At 44.2% G+C, this 22670-nt stretch overlaps 1 protein-coding gene across 1 annotated transcript in view; it reads left to right on the top strand.

The window, feature by feature from the left end:
• The first annotated feature begins 438 nt into the window (after positions 1-438).
• NFE2L3 (NFE2 like bZIP transcription factor 3) overlaps positions 439-22670 on the top strand; it is a 71828-nt gene continuing 49596 nt past the window's right edge. The window contains exon 1 of the mRNA XM_089669922.1: positions 439-1136. Coding sequence (XP_089526048.1) covers positions 654-1136 — 483 coding nt within the window. The 5' untranslated portion in view covers positions 439-653. The remainder of the gene's footprint in view (positions 1137-22670) is intronic.

Genomic DNA, 22670 nt, shown 5'->3' with positions numbered 1-22670 from the left:
CTGGTGTCAGTGGAGGGATCGTGCCCTACCGTTGGTGTCAATGGGAAGCATTATGCCCCGTCATTGGTGTCAGTAGGCTGAATAGTGACCCCTTGTATCAGTAGGAGGTTTAGGAGTAGGAGGGCCAGATATAGGCAAGCAAAGGGCTGGATCCGGCCTATGGGTCCCAGTTTGGAGCCCACTCCCCACTGTAGACCAATGGATCATGTCATGTAGGGTACATGTAATATAAAGTATAACATGTATCCTCATGAGTAGAGTGCAGTCCCTATGGACAGTGTGATGACTGTGTGACAATATAGGACTTTGGTCAGATTGTACTCGGCCACCCATGTATTGTGGGAGATACAATGTGAGGTGCCTGAGGAGGCGGCACATGCGCAGTGCTCCCGGCAGGGCAGCTGTCTGGGCGTGCACGTGTACAGGGATGCGGGGGCGCGGCTGGCCGTCTCCCGGCTCTCTTGGTGTATTTGCGCTCTGGTGTCTTTGTGTCTCACTGCAGAGGAGCGGAGCAGCCGGCGTGTTCTATTGTCTGCTGCTGGAGGCGCTCCATCGCCGGCTGCTCCCCCCCACCCCCGGTGATGCTGAGTGCTGAGCGCAGGGTACTTGTTCCAGGGAAGTGAGGCGCTCCCCCCCGGCCCGGCAGGGATACAATGAAGGATCTGAAGAAGTATATGACAGAAGGTCTGCTGCAGTTCACCATCCTGCTGAGCCTGGTCGGGGTGAGGGTGGATCTGGAGTCTTACCTGCCCCCCATCCGGGAGATCATCCTGGGGAGCAGCTCTGCCTATTGCCCCATCCCCTTCCACAGCCTGAGCCTGCACCCCAAGAGCCCGGAGCTGGACTCCTTCTTCACCGCCAGGAGGCTGCTGGACGAGGTGAGGGCGCTGGGGGACCCCCGCATCCCCAGGACTGAGCTCAGCGCCTGGCTGGTGCACGCCGTGCCCGGGGATGCTGAGGCTGGACCGGTCAGCGGGCTGCTGGGAACCAATGAGGAAAGCCCTGCGGACCCCCCCAGTGACAGTGAGGGCCCAAGCCAGACGCCTGCCAGGAGCAGCAACCTACAGCCCAGCCATGCCCCGCCATCCCAGCCACACATCGCCACAGAGGCCGGCCCTGGAGACTATACCAAAGAGGTAACCAACCCTTATGGCTTTATTACAACCGTCGTTCTTATACATGAACCTGTGCGCTGCAACGTCGCGCCACCACGTATCTGATCTGTGTTGGGAGCATGCTCAGTCGGCGCCCCCTACACTGTGACCGATGGCTCCTAGCTACTGTTGAGGACTGGGAGCCAGTAGGCCGATCACATGATTGGGTTCTCACCTACCGGCCTCTGGGATAAAGAACCACCTGAAAGCAGCTAGTATAAATACCTGAAAACCTTGATTTCAGCCCAGCAGAACTGAGAATGGTAGAGGGAGGGGCAATACTTGGGACCAATCAGGTGTGCTGCATGCACATGTGCTGACAGGAGGAGAGAGCAGAGAGAGAACCTTCTCAGTCTGCCACTGCTTCTTCATTGTCCAATCGGGCAAGGAGGTAACTGTGCTATGGTATTATAAATAAGTCTCCAGCACTCTAAATTGATGAGTTTCACATATTTATTAGGAGGACAACATTAGTAGGCCATGGGAAACTGACATATTGGGGCCTCACATGTTCTTTTCCTCAAGGTGACCTAGCCCTTGTTATTTCGCCTTGAGGAAGGGACCCTGAGAGGTCCCCCAAACAGTTTCTTATGACCTATAGGATGTTGTCTTCTCAATACATTTGCTGTTTGGAGTGTTGGTGGCTTTGTTTCTGGTTTTGGCCTGGTACTACCCATAGCAGAACACTTGGACCTAAAGGTCAAGTGCCAGGAGGAGGAGAGCAGCTTCTATATGGATCTAACTGGAAGACTGGTTTACCAGGAGGGCTACTCTGTCTGCTGGCAGCTTTAACGGCCATTTCTTTGTGGCCAGTCCTGATTACTACAAATCAGGACTGGCCACAAAGAAATGGCCATTAAAGCTGCCACTATGAGGGTTATTTACTAAAACTGAAGAGTGCAGAATCTGGTGCAGCTCTGCATAGAAACCAGCTTCCAGGTTTTATTGTCAAAGCTTAATTGAACAAGCTGAAGTTAGAAGCTGATTGGCTACCATGCACATCTGCACCAGATTCTGAGTGCTCCAGTTTTAGTAAATCTCCCCCCATGTCTATATCTCTCAATGCTGTATGCCTGGAGCTGAGCTTTTTTATCTCATCCAGTTAAAAAAAAAAAAGCCAAAGGCCATGTGCACAGGGGCAGTAACTTTAGAGATGCATCCTGATGCCCAGTGCTCAGATCTACATTGGCTCTTACAGGGATGGTAGGTGCAATGTGCCATGTACCTGTAGTGGGGATGACCTCTGTAATGTAGATCAGTGGGTACAGCTTACATAAAAAGGGGTGTGTTGAAATGTGTCATAGAGCTGACCCGGTCTATGCGTACATGCCAGCCTGCATTCACCATAAGGGCCATCATGCGGCTGGCATAGGTATCACCACGTGCATAATTCCTTGCAAGCTATTCCTTTTTACGATACAGAAATCACCAGGCTGTGCCCGAGAGATCACGTGTAGCAGGTTTTGATTACAATTTTGGGATTGTTTGTTTCTTTTTCACTTTCTGATGTATATACGTTTGTGGTATTATATTGAATCTACAGACACAGAGCTTCCAGGCCTTGCAGAATACACGTCTGTTAGTGTAGCTTTGGTGTGGAGAGAGCATGTGTCTGTTGTATGGTGCACCACGCCCTGCCCGTTTTTGTTGTGTACTCTTATTATATAGGTTAGGAATACAAAACAGCCACAGCCCTAGTAATCAGACTGGTCTGCTGGAGATACTCCTAGCAATATATAAATATTATAACAAAGTAGAAAAGAATTGCATGACTGTCTCTTTAGATTATTGTTGTTTTTTTGGCTGTTGAATGGGGTGGTGGTTTGGCAGTGGCATGTCTCCTACGTTGCCTCGGAGCATATTCTGTCAATTTTCGTATAGATCAGGTGTCGAACCTTATATGAACTGCAAGGTATGGTTGTCCAGGTGTTGCAACGTATGTGAAACTTTATAATTACCCTTATGAAATCTTTGATTGAGCAATAAACCAAGAGAGGAGATTATGTTCTTAGGATTTCAAAGGTTTATGTTGAAAAGAGGTGAACAAATAAGCTCATCATCTCTGGATCTTGGAGAATAATGAAGAGGAGCAGGTGCACTCAACATCTGTCTACATTAACCAGTCGGAAGCCTTTGAGCTCCTGAATTAGTGTAATGTGTCTGGCCTATATTATACCCCAACCTGGTGTCATTTTAGTAATACCAATAATATCATCAATTTAAGCTTCGAGGATGTAGACCATTGGTCTCCAAACTGCTGACCTTTGCATACGTTTATCCGACCCTTGGGGCACTATTGCTTCCATTGATACAAGGCTCTATTTCTCCCACTGACAACAACAATGGGGCAATAATTCCTGCTTGGACACCAACAGTAGGGCACTGTTCCTCCCACTGATACCAAAGATGGGGCACTATTTCTCCCACTGATACCAATGATGGGGCACTACCCCTTCCATTGACACCAGTGATAGAGAACTATTCCTTCCACTGACATCAATGATGGGGCACTAATATTTCTCCTAATACCAAAGATGGGAGATAGTGTACCTCCAATGATGCCAGGACATTTTCTACTCCCACTGGCCATGGTCTGGCCCCCCTAAAGTCTGAGGCTCAGTAAACTGGCCCTTTGTATAGAAAGTTTGGAGACCTCGATGAAGACCATTGGTGTGTAGTAATCCAAAGCAACCAAGGAAATCACCTTTCGAGAGCTTTAACTGCGTGAGCTAAAGCCAACAACCGATTGTTTGATGTTGGTAGGTGCAGAGTATTGTTGAATAGATTTTAGGGCATAATGTCAGTTCCTTTTGTAAGAACAACCACCAACCTGCTGATGCTTACCCCACAATTTTGTTTCTCAGCAGAGCCCTTGGTCAAACCGGTCCTTCCAAGCATGGAGGAGCATATAACTTCCCAGGATGCAGTTATCCTGCCTGAGCACTGACACGTTTGACCTTATCTAGTCCTGGATAAGTTCAAAGCTCATTTTACACAGGGGGGTTATTTACTAAAACTGGAGAGTGCAAAATCAGGTGCAACAGAAGATTCTGAGTGCACCAGTCTTCGTAAATCTCCCTTACAGAGTTTACACAGGTTTTGGACTTATGTTTCAACAAGCAGTCTATGGTTCAAAGCTCAGGAATCAGGGAACAGGTTTCTTACAAAGAAACCAGTTACTCAGCCCTAAACAAGAAAAGTGACATAATCTCTAAGAATCCCAATCTCTGAGTACTTTGTTTTCTTTCACTTTCAGGAGCTGGTGCAATGTAGACCAATGCCATGTAGTAATCCATTAGAAAGCAAAGAGCAAGAAAGTCATCTTTCGAGAGTTTTAACTGCATGAGTTAAAGCAGAGATTTGATTGTTTGCTGTAGGTTGCTGCAGAGTATTGTTGAATAGAATCTGTCGCTTTGCCCATCCAGGTCCTCTTGTTTGAACAACCCCCACCTACTGATACTTTACCCCCACAACTGTGTTGCACAGTTGGAGTCCTTGGTCAACCTGGTCCTTGCAGGTATGGAGGAGTATATATGACCTCCCAGGATGGAGTGCTTGAGGTCAGCTGGCGGTTACAAGGCCTGAACACTGTCATGTGTGGAAGAGGAAGCTGTTGGCCTGCATAGGTTTTAACATTATCCAACACAGGTTTTGAACACATGGCTACAGCAAGCAGTGGGGGTGCATGGGTAATGTGAGGATGGGAGTGGTGGGTTGTTTTTTCAAGAGAGCCTGTAGCTTTGCTCTAAATGAGAAAAGTGGCTAGTCATACATGGCTCAGATTTGGCTGATTCCTGCTGAATCAGCCAAAGTTTGAGCCATGGATGGCCTTGTCGGCACCACCTGGCCCATCAAACTTTGAAAAATGAAAGGAGCATGGTGGAAAATTGCTGGAGGAATAATGAACGCATCCAATTGGATCCAGTCGATGTGCTGACAGTTGTACAGCTCTTGGTGTTACAACTGTCTCAATACAACAGTGCAGATTTCTCCAGAGCAAAATCAAGTAAATCGATCTGAACAAGAAAAATCTACAAGTGCATGGCTAGCCTAGAATCCTGATTTCTTTATTTTCTTTCACTTTCAGAAGCTGCAAGCTCAATAGCAAGCTATTGCAGTGAAGATGACTAAATGTAACATTATGCATGTGTTTGCACACACAGACTTGGGCTTTCACACATTTGGCTGATGAATGGAGTTGATACTAAGGGGGTGATTTACTAAAACTGGAGAGTGCAGAATCTGGTGCAGCTCTGCATAGAAACCAATCAGCTTCCAGGTTTTATTGTCAAAGCTTAACTGAACAAGCTGGCTAGAAGCTGATTGGCTACCATACACAGATTCTGAGTGCACCAGTTTTAGTAACTCTCCTCCTAATAGGCTTGGTATACTGGAACAATCACTGAAGTGCTGGCTGCAGCATCCATGTAGATGCTGAAACCTTTACCCCCTATTTTTACATCAGTAAAAATAGAAAAGTTCTTCCTTACCTTAAGTTCACACCTATGCAGTTTGCATTTGATCTATTTCTGCATGCGTTTGTGGTGAGTTTTGCGTTTTTGCTGCATTTTTGAAGTGTTTTGCATTTTAAAAAATTTTTTAAAATTTTTTTCTTGTTGCTAGGCAGATTTAAAATGCAAAATGCAGCAAAAATGCACTATATGCTTTTCTGCAGCATTTCCATTGAAATCGATAGAACCCAAAATGCAACTTTTTGTGTATAAAAAAGTCCCTGATGTTTTTCAGGGGTTGCTGCCGCCTGTTTGCTTCCACACAGCCCACAGTGTCAGCCTCTCTCCAGCTATATGTCCTGGGCTCCGCTTGCCCATCTGCGGGCCCAAGACTGCTTCGGTGGCTGCTGCAGGATGTGGTATAGGGGAGGGAGGAGGAGAGCGGACACATCCGCTCCCCTTCTTCTCCTGATCTGAAAGTGATATGACATCACTTTCGGGTCCCTGTTCGACAGATTCCCGGTCATTTATACCGGAAAAGAATGTAATGCGGTGCGATGTGCACTGCATTACATTCAGTGTAGTACAGGGGAGACAGGCAGGGTCGTCAAGTCCAATACACCTAAAGACGGTGAAGGTGTCTTGTAGTTCTTAAATAGTGCTGGTATTGTGAAGGTGAATACGCAATGTAATAAGATCCAACACTAGGTGAAATGCTCCTCACCTCCATGAAGTGACCCTGCGGGGCCAAAAAGCCTTTCTCATATATTATCGCATCAACCTGGAACCAGGATCCACTTCCACAGATATCAGGTCAGCAGATGGGTCAATCCCCCTCACTGGTGGATATCAGCACAGCAGGAACCCTCTCCAGAGTAGTAAGTATAGGAACAGCCAAAACTCATACAGCCGGAAGGAATATAAAAGAAAATGCTCCCATAGTGTAATAATGTTATGGATTTAATAAAATAAATAATCAAATGCCCACTCACATGTAATATCATATAAGCTTTAAACCACATGCTGTGGGTATACTTGCATGGGATTGTATTGGAGTCCCAAGATGGCGTCCGCACAGGAAATTACATCACCATGTCCTACGCGTTACATCACGCTAACACGTGACTTCCTCAGGGTCTTAACGTGGTGAAGTAAATTCATTACATGTGAGTGGGCATTTGATTGTTTCTTTTATTAAATCCATAACATTATTACACTATGGGAGCATTTTCTTTTATATTCCTGTATGAGTTTTGGCTGTTCTTATACTTCTCTGGAGAGGGTTCTTGCTGTGCTGATATCCACCAGTGAGGGGGATTGACCCATCTGCTGACCTGATATCTGTGGAAGTGGATCCTGGTTCCTGGTTGATGCGATAATATATGAGAAAGGCTTTTTGTCCCCGCAGGGTCACTTCATGGCGGTGAGGGGGCATTTCGCCTAGTGTTGGATCTTATTACATTGCGTATTCACCTTCACAATACCAACACTATTTAAGAACTACAAGACACCTTCACCGTCTTTAGGAGTATTGGACTTTACGTTTTTGGCTGAAGTATATATGTAGTTTATGGGACTTGTCTCCATCGGGTCTTTTGTATGATATTCATGGCCCATTGTGTTCATATTATTTATGTCACTTATACATCATCTATTTCACATACCCCTGATTTAGGGGTCACTGGTTTGTGATTTCACGTTCATTTATTTTTTCACAAATCTCACTTGAATCCGTAAGTTTCAGCAGATTTCAGTAACAGATGTGTGTTGCAGAAGTTACTTTGCAGTTTATTTTATTTTTCCACACCAGTTTCTACTGTATATTCATTTATTTATTTATTTAGATTTTATTTTTTCACTTCCACCTATCCTTTATTATGTTCACTGTGAACACTTACATTTTGGGAGCATTTCCTATAGCAACTAATCAGTTGCAGGATATTATTTGTGTTGTATTTGTATCACTGAGTTTTGGAATCCTCAATAGGATCATATCACGTTTTTTTTGGCACAATTCAAAAAGAAGTAATATATATATTCATATATTTATATTTACTTTGTAATTATGTGTTTTGTTCACCCATAGTCACCTATTTTATTTCTAGGGGTGTACCTAGGTTACACCTTTTACGTTTGGGTGGTATTCACTATTATACACTATTTGGGTGTTTTCATGTGCATTCTATTCAATCATTTTTGTTTTGTGTAATTATGTGTTTTGTTCACCCATAGTCACCTATTTTATTTCTAGGGGTGTACCTTGGTTACACCTTTTACGTTTGGGTAGTATTCACTATTATCCACTATTTGGGTGTTTTCATGTGCATTCTATTCAATCATTTTTGTTTTGTGTAATTATGTGTTTTGCTCACCCATAGTCACCTATTTTTTTTCTAGTGGTGTACCTAGGTTACACCTTTTTACGTTTGGGTGGTATTCACTATTATTCACAATTTGGATGTTTTCATGTGCATTCTATTCAATAATTTTTGTTTTATGTATATTTATTTACAAGTTTGTACACTGCGTGGGGTATTAACATCACAGGAGTTTATCACCCAGAGATAGCGCAGCACTAATTAATCTTCAATGGAAAACACTTTGCATGCATTTCTGATGATGAAAAAAGGCTCTGGACAGCATTTGGATATGGAACAGTTTAAAACACTTCTAAACGAAAACGTTTATAAACGCGGTTAGCCGCGTTTACAAGCGTTTGGCATTTGAAACGCTGATAAAATCTACTCCTGGACGCAAGTTTGGTGCGTTCAAAACAACAACTGTAAACTCAACTGCCTGTAAACGGCACATTATACATGGACACATAGGAAGACATTAGGGAGAGTTCAGGGGCTGCTGAAAACAACGCAGAAAAGCTCCCGAACATCAGTTTATCAGCTGCACTGTATATGAGCCCTTAGAATAATGGTCAGTGAATAATATTATTGGTCATTGGGAGAAGGGCCCCATGATGTCAGTAGGAAGAATGTCCCTTACGTTGGTGGTCATTATGCCTCCTTACAGATCGCTATAAATGTCATTGGTGTCTGTGATCACCCATCTCTCTAGGAACCCCTGATATACTCCGGAGGAACCCTGGATAAGAAAGGCTGCTCTAAAATATAACCCTGGTCACACCTTTGCACTTTAAAAAGTATGCATTTTAGTTGCTTTTTTCAATTTTTGAGTTAAAATATGTATTTTGATATGTTTTTGTGTATTTTATGGCATACAAAATGCATCTTAAAGAGTAATTTATTTGTTAACTTCCAGCCTTGTAATAACCATGTCACCCAGCCATAAGCCTAGAATGAAACCTCTGTCCTAGCCAGTGCCTTACCTTTTTTGTTTTTGATCTGATGTCACTGTGAGCAGACAGGGAAACCACCAGATATACATATGAAAATGATTCACCATATGTAAATAATGAGAACAATAGGACAAATATTCTAGCAAAGAGCAGGACAAGATGTCTGAACCACCCATCTACAAAGCACAAATATTTCATTAAAAACATGGAGGCTGCCATTTCTGAGCTTTTTTTCTGAAAATGTTATTTGTCTGGCTGTCATGCCAAGCCTTCTGTACTCTTCCATTGATGCAAAATGAGTATGTAGACTGAAACTTTTGACTTTTCCTGCACTTGTTTTGGGTCGGTGATTCAGAAAGTGTTGAAGTCAGTGGGTCAAGGAAACGGCATCTTCAGAAGGAGGTCAGCAATGGCGTTTTTATCTCACATCAGGTCTCCACTCAAGTAGATGTAGGCCCTAATGACATTTTATTTTGGTAAAGCACTGTTTATCATAAGCAATTGCCATTTATTGCTTCTTTGCCAACACTTCTTGTCTACATGCACTATAGAGCTGCTTGGCAATTCTCAAGACTGATTTGCTGATAGTGGTAACAGTCAACCATGTCCAAACAATGTGTGCTAAAAAGGCTGTGTGTAATTCCATCACAAGTCTGTGAGAAGGTGACAACATCAGGAGCACAATTTGGAGATGGACGGAGTGTTGTCACCCTATAACAGGCATATCATGGCAGACGCAGCAGGTTTGAAAATATTGAAACATTTTTTTAGAAATTACATTTACACATTTAAAGCCTGTATGAGATCAAAGTGATTGGGTTTTGCATATGCTTAAAGTGTTACTAAACCCAGGACCCTGCATTCACTATATCTGGTCTCCCACAGTACACAGAATGTGGAAATGCAATTATTTTAGTAAATATAAACTGCTAAATACCTTTTCTCATCAGCAGTTAGAGCAGTCTTGTGGCTTCTATCAGTGTCCAGCAGAGCATTGGTTACAGCTTGTAGGAGGAGTTTTTATTCTCCCCTGATTGTACTATGAGACTGCAGGACCCCTGACCCTCTCTCTGGACAGTGCTGATTGGCCCTGTGCTGATCACATCCACTATTACAAGAAAAGAATAAACTCAGCAGGGGTGTCCAAACTATGGCCCTCCAGGTGTTGAGGAACTGCAAGTCCTGTGAGGCCTTGCAAGACTCTGACATCCATAGGCAAGACACTCAAAGGCAGAGGCATGATGGGACTTGTAGTACTTCAACAGCTGGAGGGCCATAGTTTGGACACCCCTTCTAGCAATACACACCAAACTGAGCACGTGCAGCTTGCTCCCAAGGCTATGTGCTGTCAGCAGATGTATTAAGGACTGTGGAAGAAGGGGAGGATCAGAGAAGACAGGATCATACATCCTTTTTACACAATGTAGAGGATTAACCCCTTAGGTTCCACAGTAAGTATAACAAGCATGCTCTACTGCATATACAGACTGATTTTACTGTTGTGGGTTTAGTAACACTTTACCAATTCCGATTTCTCCTAACAGTCATTGTCATCGATGTTATTGCAGGCTTTTACGTTCTGAAATAATACCATTTTTTTTGCTGGTTCCAGTATTAGACTATCTGGCTCCTGAATCAGACATGATTTTGTCCAACCTTTTAGTGTACAGTCAACTGGAAATTGGATTAATCATTAGAGAACTAAAACATATTTCTATTTGTTGTAAAATCAATAGCTTATGCCATTAAAACAAAGCATTTACCTAACGGAACATTTATAACTCACTTTCCTGATTAAGTGTTCTTGCAAGAATCTCACAAATATATTCTTATTATTATAGCTAAATTTACCACGCTAACTCCTCCCACAGTTTTTACACTACAAAGACAAGTAATATATCAAAACGTGCGGATTGTTCTCGATTGGATTGCTATTACTTTGTGGAATGTTTCGCCGAATGGTTCACAAAATATCTCTGTTTTTGTGGTGAAATTTTCCCATAGGAATGAATGGAGCAACTTCAGTGGGAGCTGACAAAACTAGAGTGTGGAAGGAAAAATCAGGACATGATTTCTAAACTGCCATCACTCCCTCATTTTCAAGCCCACCTACACATATCTTATATCAAAACGTTCAGCTATCCCTGCTGCCACTAAAAATGTCCACGGCTAAGCCATAGTCCTGATAGTTTTCACAATATGACCATTTGTTTGCAACTCTCGCCGCCCATTGACATTCATTGAAACTCCACTCTAGACACCTGAAGTTTGAAAGAAACATTTCTAAACTGCGACTGTGCCTTCATTTTTAATATTTCAGAGACATACTATTCATCAAAATCTAGGTCTGGGTCTTGTGATTCTCACAATATAAAGCTCTTCGCTGTAGGATTTATACTTTTAAAACTACAACCATTTTAAGATGGCAACCACCAGTGAACTGAGCAAGTTGGAGCAGTTTGTTTATAAAAGTTCCTCTCAGCTTGCACTAGAGTGAGTTGCCATAGGAACCCAGCTGTGTCAGCAGCCAGCAGAGTGACCAAAGCTACTCCGCCCACTCCAGTTGTAGACTACTGCTGCAGGCAAGAATACTTCACACAATTTCCCCAGAAATTGTAGATTTTCTACTTCTTATTCTTATTATTATAGCCAAATTTACCACCCTAACTCCTCCCACAGTTTTTACACTACAAAGACAGTAATATATCAAACCGTGCGGATTGTTCCCGATTGGTGTGCTATTACTTTGTGGAACATTTCGCCAAATGGTTCAAGAAATATCGCCGTTTTTGTGGTGAAATTGGTCCCATAGGAATGAATGGTGGAATGCTCAAAACTAGAGTGGGAGCTGACAAAAGCTAGAGTGTGAGCTGAAAAATCAGGACATGATTTCTAAACTGCCATCACTCCCTCATTTTCAAGCCCACCTACACAAATCTTATATCAAAACGTTCAGCAATCCCTGTTGCCACTAAAAATGTCCACGGCTAAGCCATAGTCCTGATTGTTTTCACAATATGACCTTTTGTTTGCAACTCACGCCACCCATTGACTTTCATTGAAACTCCACTCCCAGCCACCTGAAATTTGAAGGGCAATTTCTAAACTGCGACTGTGCCTTCATTTTTAATATTTCAGAGACATACTATGCATCAAAATGTAGGTCTGGGTCTTGTGATTCTCGCAATATAAAGCTCTTCGCTGTAGGATTTTCAGAACGCTGGTAACGTTAACTGTGTAAAGTCATGTTAAAAATGTGTGTTTTTCAGCTTTTTTAAGCATTTTTGCATTAGCATTTAGCGGAGTTTTGCTGCCAATCAGTGCCACCTATCAGTGCCAGTCAGTGCTGCCTATCAGTGCGCATCAGTGCCACCTGTCAGTGCCACCTAACAGTGCCAGTCAGTGCCGCCTATCAGTGTTGCCTATCAGTGCCATATATCAGTGCCATGTATCAGTGCTGCCTTTCAGCGCCCATCAGTGATGCCTGTCAATGCCCATCAGTGCCACCTACCAGTGCCTCCTCATCAGTGCCCATCAGTGCCACCTATCAGTGTCGATCAGTGCAGCCTATCATTGCCCATCAGTGCAGCCTCATTAGCACACATCAGTGAAGGAGAAAAATCACTTATTTACAAAAATGTATAACAAAAAATAAGAAAAAACATTTTTTTTTTAAATTTTCAGTGGTTTTTGGTTTGTTTAAGAAAAAATTAAAAACCCAGAGGTGATTAAATACCACCAAAATAAAGCTCTATTTGTCACAAAAAAATGATAAAAATTTCATATGGGTAAAGTGTTGCATGACCGCGCAATTGTCATTCAAAGTGCGACAGCGCTGAAAGCTGGAAATTGGCCTGGGCAGGAAGGGGGTATAAGTGCCCTGTAGGCAGGAAGGGGGTAGAAGTGCCCTGTAGGTTACTGGTTAATAACACAACATTACCACCTTGAGGTTTCCTGAATTTCAATTCTATACTTGTATATAACGAGAGGCTGCACCAGCTACTTCCTGAGATGACAGCAGACACTTAAATTGCCACATAACAAAGTGCTGGGAGGATTACATGAAGGAAAAATGAAGACTTTGTTAAAGCAGAATACCCCCCCCCCCCTTTATAGTCAAGAAAGCTGTCATTTTACAGGCAGTGGTCCTGCTCCTGTGTCCAGCTATGGCATGAAAATTCAGTTGAGAGCTCTCATAAGCACACTGGTGACAGTTATCAGCAGAGGTATGATTTGAATGTTACTGGCTGAACCTGCTCATTTGCATATCTTTGCAAATTATTCTGGGAAATGGGTTTTGCCACCTCAGGGTTGATCAAATCTGAATTATTTGTGTTTTTAGAGGGTTTATAGAGCAGAAAGATTATGATGTGAACATACAAGCCCAGAAGAAAGATTTTAATGGTACATTCAAATTTGACTCTCCATAGGTTTATATTTTGGTAGTTCGGGCGGTTTAAAAAGAGTCTGAGCTTACTTAGCAGTTGGAGAGGTTGGGAAAGCTCAATGACACCAGGTGAGGATCTCTGGGGCCAATTCAGTGACACTGAGGTGAGGATCTCTCTGGCAGAAGTTCATTGATACTGACCTGAGGGATACTGACATGAGGATCTCTCTGAGGAAGTTCAGTGATTACTGACAGGAGTGATACCGACGTATCTCTCTGGGGAGTTCAGTGATACTGACATGAGGATCTCTCTGGGGAAGTGATTACTGACGGGAGTGATACCGACATGAGTATCTCTCTAGGGAGTTCAGTGATACTGACATGAGGATCTCTCTGGGGAAGTGATTACTGACGGGAGGGATACCGACATGAGGATCTCTCTGGGTAGTTCAGTGATACTGATGTCAGGATCTCTCTGAGGAAGTTCATTGATACTGATGTGAGGAGATATCTCACTGTTCAGTGACACTGAGGCAATAAATACTTCTCTGAGCTTAGACCCCATTCCAGAACACTTGGAAGTTGAGCATGATGGTTGTTCCCTGTATGTACCTCTCTCATTTTTAAGTGTTTTTGCATGGCAGACCACTTACTGTTATCTCACATATATATATTCTTATTATAGCCAAATTTACCACCCTACCTCCTCCCACAGTTTTTACACTACATAGACAGTAATATACGGAAACGTGCGGATTGTTCCCGATTGGTGTGCTATTACTTTGTGGAACGTTTCGCCGAATGGTTCACGAAATATCGCCGTTTTTGTGGTGAAATGTGTCCCATAAGAATGAATGGTGCAACTAGAGTGAGAACTGACAAAGCTAGAGTGTGGAAGGAAAAATCAGGACATGATTTCTAAACTGCCATCACTCTGTCATTTTCAAGCCCACCTACACATATCTTATATCAAAACGTTCAGCTAACCCTGCTGTCACTAAAAATGTTCACGGCTAAGCCATATTCCTGATAGTTTTCACAATATGACCATTTGTTTGCAACTCACCCCTCCCATTGACTTTCATTGAAACTTCACTCACAGCCACCTGAAATTTGAAGGGACATTTTTAAACTGCGACTGTGCCTTCATTTTTAATATTTCAGAGACATACTATACATCAAAATCTCGCACCCAGAAAATCCAGCGTTGTCTGGTGTAATCCGCTACTCTCCATCTTCTCTCTCGCACCCAGCAAATCCAGCGTTGTCTGGTGTAATCCGAACAAATCCAGCGTTGCCTGGTGTAATCCGCTACTCGCCATCTTCTCTCTCGCACCCAGCAAATCCAGCGATGTCTGGTGTAATCCGCTACTCTCTATCTTCTCCCTTGCACCCAGCAAATCCAGCATTGTCCGGTGTAATCCGCTACTCACCATCTTCTCTCTCGCACCCAGCAAATCCAGCGTTGTCTGGTGTAATCCGCTACTCACCATCTTCTCTCTCGCACCCAGCACATCCAGCGTTGTCTGGTGTAATCTGCTTCTCTCCATCTTCTCTCTCGCACCCAGCAAATCCAATGTTGTCTGGTGTAATCCGCTACTCTCCATCTTCTCTCTTGCACCCAGCACATCCAATGTTGTCTGGTGTAATCCGCTACTCGCCATCTTCTCTCTTGCACCCAGCAAATCCAGCGTTGTCTGGTGTAATCCGCTACTCGCCATCTTCTCTCTCGCACCCAGCACATCCAGCGTTGTCTGGTGTAATCCGCTACTCTCCATCTTCTCTCTCGCACCCAGCAAATCCAGCGTTGTCTGGTGTAATCCGAACAAATCCAGCGTTGTCTGGTGTAATCCGCTACTCGCCATCTTCTCTCTCGCACCCAGAAAATCCAGCGTTGTCTGGTGTAATCCGCTACTCGCCATCTTCTCTCTCGTACCCAGCAAATCCAGCATTGTCTGGTGTAATCCACTACTCGCCATCTTCTCTCTCGCACCCAGCAAATCCAGCGTTGCCTGGTGTAATCCGCTACTCGCCATCTTCTCTCTCGCACCCAGCAAATCCAGCGATGTCTGGTGTAATCCGCTACTCTCTATCTTCTCCCTTGCACCCAGCAAATCCAGCGTTGTCCGGTGTAATCCGCTACTCACCATCTTCTCTCTCGCACCCAGCAAATCCAGCGTTGTCTGGTGTAATCCGCTACTCACCATCTTCTCTCTCGCACCCAGCACATCCAGCGTTGTCTGGTGTAATCTGCTTCTCTCCATCTTCTCTCTCGCACCCAGCAAATCCAATGTTGTCTGGTGTAATCCGCTACTCTCCATCTTCTCTCTTGCACCCAGCACATCCAATGTTGTCTGGTGTAATCCGCTACTCGCCATCTTCTCTCTTGCACCCAGCAAATCCAGCGTTGTCTGGTGTAATCCGCTACTCGCCATCTTCTCTCTCGCACCCAGCACATCCAGCGTTGTCTGGTGTAATCCGCTACTCTCCATCTTCTCTCTCGCACCCAGCAAATCCAGCGTTGTCTGGTGTAATCCGAACAAATCCAGCGTTGTCTGGTGTAATCCGCTACTCGCCATCTTCTCTCTCGCACCCAGCAAATCCAGCGTTGTCTGGTGTAATCCGCTACTCGCCATCTTCTCTCTCGCACCCAGCAAATCCAGCGTTGTCTGGTGTAATCCGCTACTCGCCATCTTCTCTCTCGCACCCAGATAATCCAGCGTTGTCTGGTGTAATCCGCTACTCTCCATCTTCTCTCTCGCACCCAGCAAATTCAGCGTTATCTGGTGTAATCCGAACAAATCCAGCGTTGTCTGGTGTAATCCGCTACTCGCCATCTTCTCTCTCGCACCCAGCAAATCCAGCGTTGCCTGGTGTAATCCGCTACTCGCCATCTTCTCTCTCGCACCCAGCAAATCCAGCGATGTCTGGTGTAATCCGCTACTCTCTATCTTCTCCCTTGCACCCAGCAAATCCAGCGTTGTCCGGTGTAATCCGCTACTCACCATCTTCTCTCTCGCACCCAGCACATCCAGCGTTGTCTGGTGTAATCTGCTACTCTCCATCTTCTCTATCGCACCCAGCAAATCCAATGTTGTCTGGTGTAATCCGCTACTCTCCATCTTCTCTCTTGCACCCAGCACATCCAATGTTGTCTGGTGTAATCTCCGCTACTCGCCATCTTCTCTCTCGCACCCACCAAATCCAGCGTTGTCTGGTGTAATCCGCTACTCACCATCTTCTCTCTCGCACCCAGCACATCCAGCGTTGTCTGGTGTAATCCGCTACTCTCCATCTTCTCTCTCGCACCCAGCAAATCCAGTGTTGTCTGGTGTAATCCGCTACTCGCCATCTTCTCTCTCGCACCCAGCAAATCCAGCGTTGTCTGGTGTAATCCGCTACTCGCCATCTTCTCTCTCGCACCCAGCAAATCCAGCGTTGTCTGGTGTAATCCGCTACTCTCCATCTTCTCTTCTTATGTCATCGGGAGCCATCTTCCTCTTCTGGTTCTTGCTTCTGGCCCCCTAAGGGCTCATTAAGATGAACGCTGAGACCCCCTCCTCTGTGCTGATCCACTTTTTTCTGCATGTGTATCCTCCTAGGAGCTGCATGCAGGCAGCCCACAGAAATGGATGCAGACATAGTGGCTGTACAGAATGTAGCATGTGAAAATCTGACATGCAGGCAGGAGTTGTTTTATGAATCTGTGTGCCTGCTCCTGCCCGTATGTCAGCTTTTGACATTCAACAGTGTCCATGCAGCTGCTGCATCTGCATGCGCCTCTATGGGCTGCCTCCATGCAGCTCCTAGGTGAATACAGACACAGCAAAACATGGCTCAGCACCCATATGAATGGGTAAATTGGCCGGCACTTGCACAACATGGTGGAGGTTGTCCCAAAACTTCTAGGATGTGTGATGTGATATTCCAAGAGGCTGCTTCAATTGGCAGCCATCATTCTTGCCTAGGCAAGAAAGCCAGAGGTGCGGGGCCAGGTCCCGCAAAAAAAGTATTACTGAAAAACAAAATGTAAAAGATTATAAACATTTGATTTGTGTAACAAGAGGGGGAGTTTAAAAATTATAGAAAGCAGTTGAAGTGGGAGAACATCTGCTTTCAGCTGGACACACATGGCAACTTTAAGGCATTTTCAGCCGCTTTCAAAAAAATGTGTCTCAAACATGCTTATCAACAGTGGTTGCGTGTAACCAAAGCAATTCAACACTGACAATTTCGATCATCCACCAGGATTTGATCGATTAAACAGAGTTATGTATTACCAGCTTCAATACAGGTTATTTCGAAAAATCAAAACCAGAAAACTATTGGCAATTTTGTTGAAAGAGATTGGATTTTTTTTCGCTAGGTTTGATCACAGCAATTTTGATCACATCTTCTTGCAGTGGATCAAAACCACACATTTGTGCATTTATAGTTCCAGATTTCAATTCCAGATCGATAAAAATTTCTGAAAGTCTCCACGTGTATGGCCAGAGTTAGTCAGAAGTGACTGCTATTTAGAAAGAAATGAGACTGTGTGGAATACGGGACACTTTGGTCTGTCGTGCCAAGGCTTTTAGTGCTAAGGCTTTCTTTCTGGTAAGTCCCTAGAAATTCAGAGCTCCTCTGTGTCCCAAAGGCTCAGGTCTTCAGGGAAGTATGGTGTAAAAAATGTAATCTTTTTGAACTAAAGGTTTTATTTTATCTAATCCTTCAGCCAAGGGAATTTCCACTGAAGAATTTGCCATCTCTACTTTCACTTTTACTTTGGTGTGCATGGATAAAAGAGGCAAATGGCAATAATGAATTATAAATAATTATAATTATTATTATTATAATAATAAATTAGATATTAATTTGTAAAGATGGTGATATTATGAAAAGACATAAAACAGCCACCCCTAACTTTAAATGTTACTAAACCCAGGACCCTGCATTCACTATATCTGGTCTCCAACAGTACACAGAACATGGAAATGCAATTATTTTAGCAAATATAAACTTCTAAATACCTTTTCTCAACAGCAGCTGGAGCAGTCTTGTGGCTTCTATCAGTGTCTAGACGAGCACATGTTAAAACTTGTAGGAGGAGTTTTCATTCTGCTCTGGGAGGCTACAGGACCCCTGCTGATCACATACACTCTCCCAAGGAAAAAAAACTCTCTAGCAAAACACTCCAAACTGAGCATGTGCAGATTGTCTCCACACGATATGTCTTATCAAGAGATAAGAGGGAGACACTGGAAGAAGGGGAGGATCAGAGAAGTCAGGATCAAACAGTGTTTTTACGCAGTGGTACCCCTTAGGTTCCACAGTGAGTATAACAAGCATGCTTTACTGCATATACAGACTGATTTTACTGTTGTGGGTTTAGTAACACTGATACCCACATGGTGTAACTTTCATTCTAAATCCAAAAAATTTATTACTTTTTAAAAAAAAAAAAAAAGCCTCCAAGCAAGGAAAACGTTTAATACACACCTGTCCTGTGCCAGCAAAACTCTGCTGCGTTCAAGAGTTAAAATGGAACTTTAATATAAAATGAATTGCAGTCTCCCCTCTGCCCTCGCCTGAGCAATAATATTTAAAAAAAAAATGTTTTCTTTGTAACCTTGTTATCTCCACCTTAAAGCGATTCTAAAGGTTCTTTTTTTTTTAAAAATAACAAACATGTCTATACTTACCTGCTGTGTGCAGTGTTTTGCACAGAGAAGCCTGGATCCTCCTCTTTTCGGGTCCCCCTCCCAGGCTCTCTTGGCTCCTCCTTTCTGTCAGGTTGCTATGGGGGCACCAGGTGCTCCGTGTGTCCATTCACACACGGAGCCACGGCTTGGCTCTGCCCTCTCACTCCTCATTGGCTGACTGGTTGTGATTGACAGCAGCAGGAGCTGCTGTCTCAGCTAGTGAGGAGGCAGAGACCTGGGACACCCGAAGCTGTCATGCGCATTGCTGTCGATGGGGCTCAGGTAAGTATTGAGGGGGCTTTGGGAGCTGCTGCACACAGAAGGTTTTTTACCTTCATGCATAGAATGCGTGAAGATAAAAAACATTTCGCGTTTACAACCACTTTAAAGTGTTACTAAACCCACAACAGTAAAATCAGCCTGTATATGCAGTAAAACATGATTGTTATACTCACTGTGGAACTTAAGGGGTTAATCCTCTGCATTTTGTAAAAAGGATGTTTGATCCTGTCTTCTCTGATCCACCTTTTCTTCCATGTTGCCCATTTCATCTCCTGATAGAACACAGCCTTGGGGACACTCTGCACATGCTCAGTTTGGTGTGTACTGCTAGAGAGTTTTTTATTTTTCTTGGGAGGGTGCATGTGATCAGCACATGGCCAATCAGCACTGTCCAGAAAGAGGGTCACAGTCCTGCAGCCTCATAGGACAGTCAGAAGAGAATGAAAACTCCTCCTACAAGCTATAACCAGTGCTCGGCTGGACACTGATAGAAGTCACAAGACTGTTATATACTACTGATAAGAAAAGGTATTTAGCAGTTTATATTTACTAAAATATAGTGAATGCAGGGTCCTGGGTTTAGTAGCACTTTAAGTAGGAGTCAGAGCGGCATGTGTCATTGGGGGCTGGGCTGTGTGATCCTGGAACAGAATACTGTATGATGACCTAATAGTGTTAATATGATCAGTTCTGTGATCTAGCTACAGTATATTCAAAACCTTATGTACAAAATACATATAGCACTTCAAAACCATTTACATATAGGAACAATAAATATATAAAATAATCTCGATGCAATGTTCACAAATCACTCATGCATCTATCCAGACAGTGGTAGGTGAGTAGATATACAGTCGTTTAAACAATGTATATTTTAAAGTCCATAATACTGCATATGCAATACAGTATGCATGCTTCTCTTGTGCTCAGAAGTGCATACAATTCATGCAGATCCCCCAGTATGAAGAGCTCCACTCTGGTGTGCTCGCTCACTGGATGTTGTTGACTACTTCAAAATAAGTAGGTCAAAAAGCTCTTGTTGTGATGTTCCCCACCACTCCTCTTGTGGATCCCTGTGCTGTCTGAGATAACACTGAGCCATTCCTTCACATAAGTATTGGAGAATAGAAAAGGCTTCTCATAGCGTGAAACTCTATTAAAAGTTTTTATTGATAGGAAAGCAGATTAAAACCACTTACAATCTGCAGTTATGTTCAGTACTATAGCAATCGCTCTTGTATACAACACTCAGGCACTCAGAGTGACCATTCTTCCTGATGTGCATGATGATAATGTGCCCCTCTCATTCAACGCGTTTCATCAATATTGGCTTCCTCAGGAATGGGACCTTCTATTACCACTACAGTATTTACAATATGATACAGTATACATATAAAAGTTTATAGGCATGGTTTCTTTAAATATGTTTACATTTAAAAGTGTGCTTTATTTTTTTAAACAACTGGCTTTGTTTATAAAGTATCATCAGTTATATGATTTAGGTATTGTTTTACCATATGTCAATATAAACATAGGCAATGCCTGTGTAGCAGGGGCTGACTGACCATTTGGAAACTCGGGCACTGCCCGAGGGCCCGGGGTCAGTAGGGGGCCCCACGAGATGCCTCTGGTACCTTTTTTCATAGGCTTTTTTGAGTTTGGACAAGGACACAGGGGCCCCATGATCCCCTATTGCACTAAGGCTCCATGAGTTGTCAGTCCGCCCCTGCTGTGTAAGTATGGCTATACCATGGGTTGAAGGAAGAAAAACTCTTGATTCCCCCATCAACACTGAATCCCTCCCACTTCATGTATTCTGACAGCGGGAGGTTTCCCTGCCTCCAGAATACAATGACTACTGCTGCCTGGTATAGCTAGTGGCAGTAATCATATGGGGAAAAAAATGACAGGTTGGTTGTACTTTGTGTGTTCAGTCTGCGTGCATTGTATGCTGTGTGTGTGTCTACTGTTTATGCTCTGTCTTTGCATATTTTGACTGTATTCAGTCTGTGTGTACTGTGTTGTGTGCATGCGATGACTCTGTATGCTCTATCCGTGTGTACTTTTACTGCTGTGTGTGTCAGTCGTAGAGTACTCAATCCCAACCACAGTACCACCTGCTTGGAGTTTGCATGTTCTCCCTGTGCCTGCATGGGTTTCCTTCGGGTGCTGTGACTGTGCACACTGTGTATGCTCCTTTGTGTGCTTTCTCTTGTGTGTGTGCTGTGACTGTGCACACTGTGTATGCTCCTGTTTGTGCTGTCTGTTGTGTGTGTGTTATGACTGTGCGCACTGTGTATGCTACTGTGTGTGCTGTCGGTTGTGTGTGTGCTGTGCGCACTGTGTATGCTCCTTTGTGTGCTGTCTGTTGTGTGTGTGCTGTGCCTGTGCGCACTGTGTATGCTCCTGTGTGTGTTGTGACTGTGCGCACTGTGTATGCTCCTGTGTGTGCTGTCTGTTGTGTGTGTGCTGTGACTGTGCGCACTGTGTATGTTCCTGTGTGTTCTGTGACTGTGCGCACTGTGTATGCTCCTGTGTGTGCTGTCTGTTGTGTGTGTGCTGTGACTGTGCACACTGTGTATGCTCCTGTGTGTGCTCTGTTTGTTGTGTGTGTGCTGTAACTGTACTTTGTCTGCTGTGTGTCCTGTCGGTTGTGTGTGTGCTGTGACTGTGCGCACTGTGTATGCTCCTGTGTGTGCTTTCGGTTGTGTGTGTGCTGTGACTGTGCGCACTGTGTATGCTCCTGTGTGTGCTTTCGGTTGTGTGTGTGCTGTGACTGTTCGCACTGTGTATGCTCTTGTGTGTGCTGTGACTGTGCGCACTGTGTATGCTCTTGTGTGTGCTGTGACTGTGCGCACTGTGTATGCTCCTGTGTGTGCTGTGACTGTGCACACTGTGTATGTTCCTGTGTGTGCTTTCGGTTGTGTGTGTGCTGTGACTGTGCGCACTGTGTATGCTCCTGTGTGTGTTGTGACTGTGCGCACTGTGTATGCTCCTGTGTGTGCTGTGACTGTGCGCACTGTGTATGCTCTTGTGTGTGCTGTGACTGTGCGCACTGTGTATGCTCCTGTGTGTGCTTTCTGTTGTGTGTGTGCTGTGACTGTGCGCACTGTGTATGCTCCTGTGTGTGCTGTGACTGTGCACACTGTGTATGTTCCTGTGTGTGCTTTCGGTTGTGTGTGTGCTGTGACTGTGCGCACTGTGTATGCTCCTGTGTGTGTTGTGACTGTGCGCACTGTGTATGCTCCTGTGTGTGCTGTGACTGTGCGCACTGTGTATGCTCTTGTGTGTGCTGTGACTGTGCGCACTGTGTATGCTCCTGTGTGTGCTTTCTGTTGTGTGTGTGCTGTGACTGTGCGCACTGTGTATGCTCCTGTGTGTGCTGTGACTGTGCACACTGTG

The sequence above is a fragment of the Staurois parvus genome, unplaced genomic scaffold (assembly GCF_062004578.1).
Source record: "Staurois parvus isolate SC_StPar_1 unplaced genomic scaffold, SC_StPar_1.0 ptg000082l, whole genome shotgun sequence".
NCBI classification, from domain to species: Eukaryota; Metazoa; Chordata; class Amphibia; order Anura; family Ranidae; genus Staurois; species Staurois parvus.
Note: the sequence above shows the minus strand (reverse complement) of the source record. Positions and strands in the feature narration are given on the sequence as shown.